Here is a 6,777-nt window from a genome sequence, read left to right as displayed (position 1 = left end):
TCAGTTGTACTCATTCTACACTCTGCACTTAATTGTGCAGATCCAGGTGTTGGATCGAGCCACCAGCCGAGGTTTGTTGCTGAGTACCTTGGAGAGACGAGGTAGAGTTGCATCATGGTCGCAGTCTTGGCGTCTCTTTTCCTTTTGTCACGACCAAAAATCCGACTAGTCGTGATAGCACCTAACCCAACCCGCTAGGTAAGCCAATTAACCACTAACCAATTCCAATAACAATTTATAAAGAAATTAAGTGATGAAATATCTTAATCTTATACATTTCCCAAGAACTGGTAGTACAAATCATGAGCTTCTAAGAATAGAGTTTACAAAGCAGAAATAAAATAAATACATAGTCTGTTTGAAAAGTACCTAAACAGAGTTTTATAGATCTAAGGCTACCACGAACAAGAGGCAACTACAACAGGAATGCAGGGACATCTTCAAATTCGGCAACCATCGAGCACATCAACAATAACAGCCAACATCTTCATGTAATGTGCAAAAGTGTAGTATCAGTGCAACCGACCCCATGTATTGAGTAAGTAACAAACCTAACCTTAGGTTAAAAGCAGTGACGAGCTATCACAAGGTCGGGTCCAATATCGATATTCTACAACAGTTCATAACAGCATAATATAAGTAATCAAAGGTATCTCTGAAGTAAGAGTGCTCAGCTCGTTTACAGTTCTAGAAAATGGCCATGCTTTCAAGTATCTCAGTGAGAAAATCCAAGGCTTTTACCAAAAATACCAAAAATACGAGCAAGTTTGAAAACTGTAATTTTTTTTTCCAAATAGCCTTTCCACAATAAATAAAATGTTTCATTTTCTCTCCAGATAACAAGTATAAAATCCCTCTCTATGCCCACATATCAATGTATAATAAGTCATGAATGACGTGATACCGTACAACATGAGGAAAAATGCATCTATATGCATGTATGTCATGTGTGCATGCCAATGCCATGTATCTCAGAGATGAATCATGTACTCACACTCTCAGAGTACTCAATCTCACTGTCTCACACTTTCCACTCATCATGCTCAACCACTTGGTACTGTATATGGGCCATGCGGCCCAGGGAAATCCATCCCAGAACAAATACAATACTGACTATAAGTCACCCAGTACCGAGGAAAAAGGGCAATCCAACCCTGTGGAGAAATTCATCTCCAGGTATCAAGTAATTCGGACAAATCCGTGTCCAAGTAAATCCATCCCTCAATAATATCATTTGCGCTCACTGGGGGTGTGTACAGACTCCGGAGGGGCTCCTACAGCCCAAGCGCTATCATAAGCCAGATCCAGGCATAAATCAATATAGCATGCTGCGACGTGTAGCCTGATCCCATAACTGTCACTCATAATCAGGCTTCCGGCCTCACTCAGTCATCAATCTCTCCAGTCTCACTCACGGGCTCACAATGTCATGAAACTAGCCCGACAATAATGATATGATGTATCAATAAATAAATAACAACTGAGACTAAGATATGATATGAATGCATGAATATTACTGAGTACAAAATATCAATGAAATCAGTGAGATGACAACAAGAAACGACCATTATGGGTCAAAACAATATCAGCATAAAGCCTAAACATGATATTTAGCATGATTGACAACTCAGTTACTATCTCATATGGTGAAAACACAAATATCAATAAAATAGGGCCACTATACAGTGCCATGGGAATAATAGAATCCAAATTCACAGGGTGCACGCCCAGACGCCTGTCACCTAGCATGTGCGTCACCTCTATACCAATCACATAACACGTATTGCAGGGTTTCATACCCTCAGCACTAAGTTTAGAAGAGTTACTTACCTCGAACAAGCCAATATCAATGCCGAGCAAGCCAAACGATACTCCAAGAATGCCATCACGTGTGTAGCGACCTTTGATCGGCTCAAAACTAACCAAAAGCAACTCAAATACATTAAATAAATCCCAAGGAAATAATTCCAAATGATAAAGATCGAATCCTAAATCAAATCCCAAATCCGGCCAAAACTCACACCTGGGCCCGCACCTCGAAACCCGACAAAACTCTAAAAATCCAACAACCCATTCAATTACAAGTCCAACCATACTAGTTTAACTCAATTCTGACTCCAATTCGATGTTCAAAACTCAAAAATCTATATTATAAAACTTTAGGCCAAAACCCCCAATTTCACTTTAAAATTCCTCAACCAATTGCCAAAAAATGAAGATAGATTCATGAAATGTAATCAAAGCTGAGTAGAGAACACTTACCCCAATCCCTGTGATGAAATTTACTTCAAAGATTGCCTTAATCCGAGTCCCACATCTCAAAATATGAAGAAAGAACAAAACCCTCGATTTCTATAACTCTGCCCAGCTATTCCGCATTTGCGGTTAAAATATCGCATCTGTGACCTCCGCTTCTGCGGATGATGCCTCGCATCTGCGAAGCCCATGGAGACTGGCCCTTCCACACCAGCAAATATCAAATCCCGCTTCTGCGAAGGCTTACGCACCTGCGATCCAAATCCCGCATCTGCGCGCATGCAGGTGCGCTACAAAAATCCGCTTCTGCGGTCTTCCTCACCCAGCCTCTTCTCGCTTCTGCGACCATCGCACCTGCGCAAACCAGCCGCAGGTGCGGTCATACAAGAACCAACAATAATGAACCTTAGCCAAAATTTTCAAAATGCTCTGAAATCAATCAGAAACACGCCCGATCCCCTCGGGACCACGTCCAAATATACCAAGTGAGTTAGGAGTCATCACCACCAGTTGGTGATTTTGGGCCATGATAATTATAGTTAGTTGTAGTCATGTTTAGACCCTATCTCAGATGTTTATATTTATGATATTAGGTTGAGACTAATCCTGCTTTCTTATTATATTATGATTATGTTAAAGACTTAGATAATCGGCTTTAATTATGATTGATTGAGTGTTGGCTTTATTAGCGAGCGGGTTAGGTGATATCATGACCTTTGGTGGAGTTTCGTGTCGTGCCACAAACCAATCCAAATCAATAAGGATCGACAATACAATCTCAATGAAACATTATCACTCCATTTCAACTAAAAATAAGCAATGGATTTTCAATGTTCTATAACTTATATCTCATTCCTTTTTAATTTAAGTTGTGTGTTCATAATTTATTGAAAGAAGAACAAGGAGAAAGAGGAAGAGAAGGAGAAGGAGAAGGAGAAGGAGAAGGAGAAGGAGGATGAGAAGAAAAAGAAGAAGGGAGAAGGGAGAAAGAGGAGGAGAAATTAATGCGGAAATTTGTATATGTACAACTTTTCTTAACGGGTTCAAAAATTAAACACCAATCCTTAGGAAGGCCACTCCATAAAAATTCTTCACTAACAAGCATGAGCTAAGTTGGTGTTAGAGACACAGGGACGAAGCTAGAGTTTGGGATACGGGTTCGGCCGAACCCAATAGCTTTGCTCCAATCCTATATTTTTTTAAAAAAAATTGCTGAATGTGTACAATTGCTAATTTAAAATCCATTAACTTAAAATGACTAGAATCACGAATCCATAAACTTCAATCTTCGGTTCACATCTGATTAGAGATTAACTATTTGGGCGTACACACCATCCGTGCTTGAAACAGTTTTAGCAGAAAAACTAATAACTTAAATAACTTAAGAAAAAATTGAATTGTCGAAGGAAAAACAAAAGTCAAATTAAGAGTTTATAGTTTCAAATTCTAAAACGTCAATAGGCCATTTCATGTACCTCATAGACTTCAAAAATCGTTTCACTTTCCTAAAATTTCTCTCATGCGAGACCAGTATTATCTTTTTTAACTATTCGAATTATACTTCTCGTAAAAAAAGATAATATTTTAACTTAAAAAATAAAGAGAGCAGTAGAAAACGGCATTCTTTGAGGATATTTAATGGATGCAATTCTATTTAGCATTTCAGTTCTTCCCAAAACTTTTTCATCCCATAATTACGGACGATCTCATAAAATCAGAGAGGATAAAAAAGACCCACAGAATATCTTACCTTACAGCTTTGTTGGGTGATTGTTATGTATTGTTTCATAATTCTATTGTATCATTTTGATATATATAATGTTTGAATAAATTATATTATTTGTTGTCATTTTATGATGTCATGCACCAATTGTATAGGGTAAAATATGCTATGATACGTGGCCGTTCAAAAAAGAGACACGTGGAACCCAAGACGGGGATGGCCAAAGACCGAAGACAACCGTTTCGTTTGTCACTGAAAAGAATAACGCTCATAAAGATGTGATAAATGCTCTTCGTCCGGTAGCATTTAATAGAGAATATTTCATGGCATTAAGAGCAATTACCCATTATAGGGAGTTTGGCATTTATGTTTACCGTTACACCTTCATCAATGTCCCTCATAATTGACAAAAAAGAAGGGCACGATCCTAGGACCTCTTTCATAGCTATAAATAGTGAGCTCGGTTTTCATTGTAAAGGATACAAATTTTCTGGCAAACTTACGCTACATTCTATACAAAGCTCAATACAATCTTATCTTCTTACTTTTTGATTTCGTTGTTGTTGTGCCTGGAAAGCTTGTTCCCGGAACTGTTGCTTCTGCTGTTTCGTCTATATCCTAAGGCTAAGTATTGCATAAATCTTCGATTATTTCATTATTTCACGATCAAATAATTCATTTGTCTAGAAACCACATATAAATTTAACTGTACCGTTTTACGAGTAAATAGTTTGGCGCCCACCGTGGGCCTAGACAGCCATGTAATTAAATTGATCCTTGCCTTTTTTACTAACATGTTTTGATTATTTTGTCTTAGAAAAAATCATAAGAAATGGCAGATAACACTATTAACGACATGCACAACCCCGAAATTCGAAGGGGTCAGCCTCTATTCGAGGATTCAATCAGTGACACCCATAATGAGGGGAATGGCGCTACACCGGTGCGTGATAAGTAATATCCTCGACATGTTTGGGAGCCAACTCCCGGTGATGCTGATGAGGAACATGTCATTGACGCGGTAAGGGTCTTGCAAGAGAAACAAGCGATCATTCTAGGCCACCTCACGCGACAGAATAAGGTTATGACGGAGTTGAAGAAGGCACTGTCGGAATCTTCAAATAATGAAAATAGATAAGATCTGATTCCTCTCGGGGTTCCCACGAATCAAACAACGCAGAGGGTCAACAATAACACTCCCAGGGGTGAAATTGGCTCCGATGGAGCAGGGGGGAACGGATCCTGCCTCAACAACGAGAATGATCCTTTCAAGAATGAACTTTTATAGTTTATGAGGGAAGTGAACGCCCGCATAGACCAGATCCCCGGCGCACCACCAGTGCTGAAAGGTTCGGACTCAAAAAAGTATATTCAATTGCCATACAAGTCAAGTGCGGAACCAGAGTTAACCCTGAAGCGGTTCAAAATGCCTGAAGTGCCAAAGTATGATGGAATTTCTGACCCCCAGGAGCATATTACTACCTACACAACGGTGATAAAGGGAAATGATTTAGCTTCTCACGAAATTGAATCTGTGTTGCTAAAGAAATTTGGAGAAACCCTCACGAGGGGAGCCTTGACGTGGTATTTGCTATTACCCGAGCATTCCACAGACTCCTTTGAAATGCTCGCGGATTCTTTCATCAAGGCTCATGCCGGGACTAGAAAAGTACCGGCCCGAAAGGCCGACATATTCAGGATTGCGCAAGGAGAGTCTGAGCTGCTACGAGAGTTCGTTACCCGATTCCAAAAGGAGAGAATATTGCTCCCGGCTATCCCGAATGAATGGGCGGCTGAAGCATTTACCAAGGGATTGAATCTGAGGAGTTCAGACGCTTCTCGGAAATTAAACGGAAGCCTACTTGAGTTTCAAGCAATGACCCGGGCGGATGTCCACAACCGGTACGAATCAAAAATAAGGATCGAAGATGACAAAGTTGGTTTTCCATTATCGACCAAAGGACGAGAAAAGAACATAGAAAAATCAAAGGATGATTATGACGCGGACAGACATACTTCAAGGGGCCGGTGGTTTCCCTACGAACAGACCGAAGGCCGCAGCAGAGGTTTCTGGACAGCGGACAGGTTCGCCATTGACAGGAGGACTGATCTCGGTCGGAACAATCGGTCACTGCAGGATAAAGAAGCGCCAGGGTCGCGAGATCCTTCTTACCCCAAGTTATCGGAATTCAACTTCAACTTCAGTATAGTGGAGTTGGTGTCGGACATGAGAAACATCAAAGAAGCACGGTTCCTGAAACCGATGAGATCTGATCCTAGCCAGAGGGATCCCAACATGTGGTGTGAATACCATGGGATGAATGGCCACCGGACATGGGACTGCCGACACCTACGGGAGAAAGTGGCAACATTATTGAAGAATGGTCACCTCAGATAATTCTTGAGTGACCGAGCAAAGAACAATTATGGTCGTAACCGGGACAACGCGGAACCCTCGAAAGCAGGAGAAGATCCCCCGTGTCAAACAATCAACATGATCTTCAGAGGGAACCAGATTAATGGAGTCACATTTTCAATAGCAAAGAAGATGAAAGTATCAATAACGCATAGCAAAAGTCTTCGGGAAGACGATATCACCTTTACAGAGGATGACACAGACGGATTGCTGCTACCACACAATGATGCACTGGTAATTTCTTTAAATGTGCTAGATTTTAAGATTAAACGTGTTCTAGTGGATCCAGGAAGTTCAACTAATATCATACAATGGAGAGTATTGGAGCAAGCTAAACTCACCGGAAGCATTATTCCGGCCACAAAGCTCATCACCGGATTCA

General features: G+C 40.6%; 1 protein-coding gene and 1 long non-coding RNA gene across 2 annotated transcripts; one reads left to right on the top strand and one right to left on the bottom strand.

Moving 5' to 3' along the window:
* Positions 1-276: 276 nt before the first annotated feature.
* LOC117279992 (uncharacterized) lies at positions 277-3,794 on the bottom strand. The gene is made up of 3 exons (XR_004510440.2): positions 2,263-3,794; positions 1,831-1,918; positions 277-610 (listed from the first exon to the last, which is right to left on the bottom strand). It is a non-coding gene; the product is annotated as an uncharacterized lncRNA (long non-coding RNA).
* Positions 3,795-5,270: 1,476 nt separating this feature from the next.
* LOC138897423 (uncharacterized) lies at positions 5,271-6,377 on the top strand. The gene has a single exon (XM_070183391.1). The coding sequence runs from the start codon at positions 5,271-5,273 to the stop codon at positions 6,375-6,377; it is 1,107 nt and encodes a 368-aa protein (XP_070039492.1).
* Positions 6,378-6,777: the final 400 nt, after the last annotated feature.

The sequence above is a fragment of the Nicotiana tomentosiformis genome, chromosome 8, assembly GCF_000390325.3.
Source record: "Nicotiana tomentosiformis chromosome 8, ASM39032v3, whole genome shotgun sequence".
Lineage (NCBI taxonomy): Eukaryota > Viridiplantae > Streptophyta > Magnoliopsida > Solanales > Solanaceae > Nicotiana > Nicotiana tomentosiformis.
Note: the sequence above shows the minus strand (reverse complement) of the source record. Positions and strands in the feature narration are given on the sequence as shown.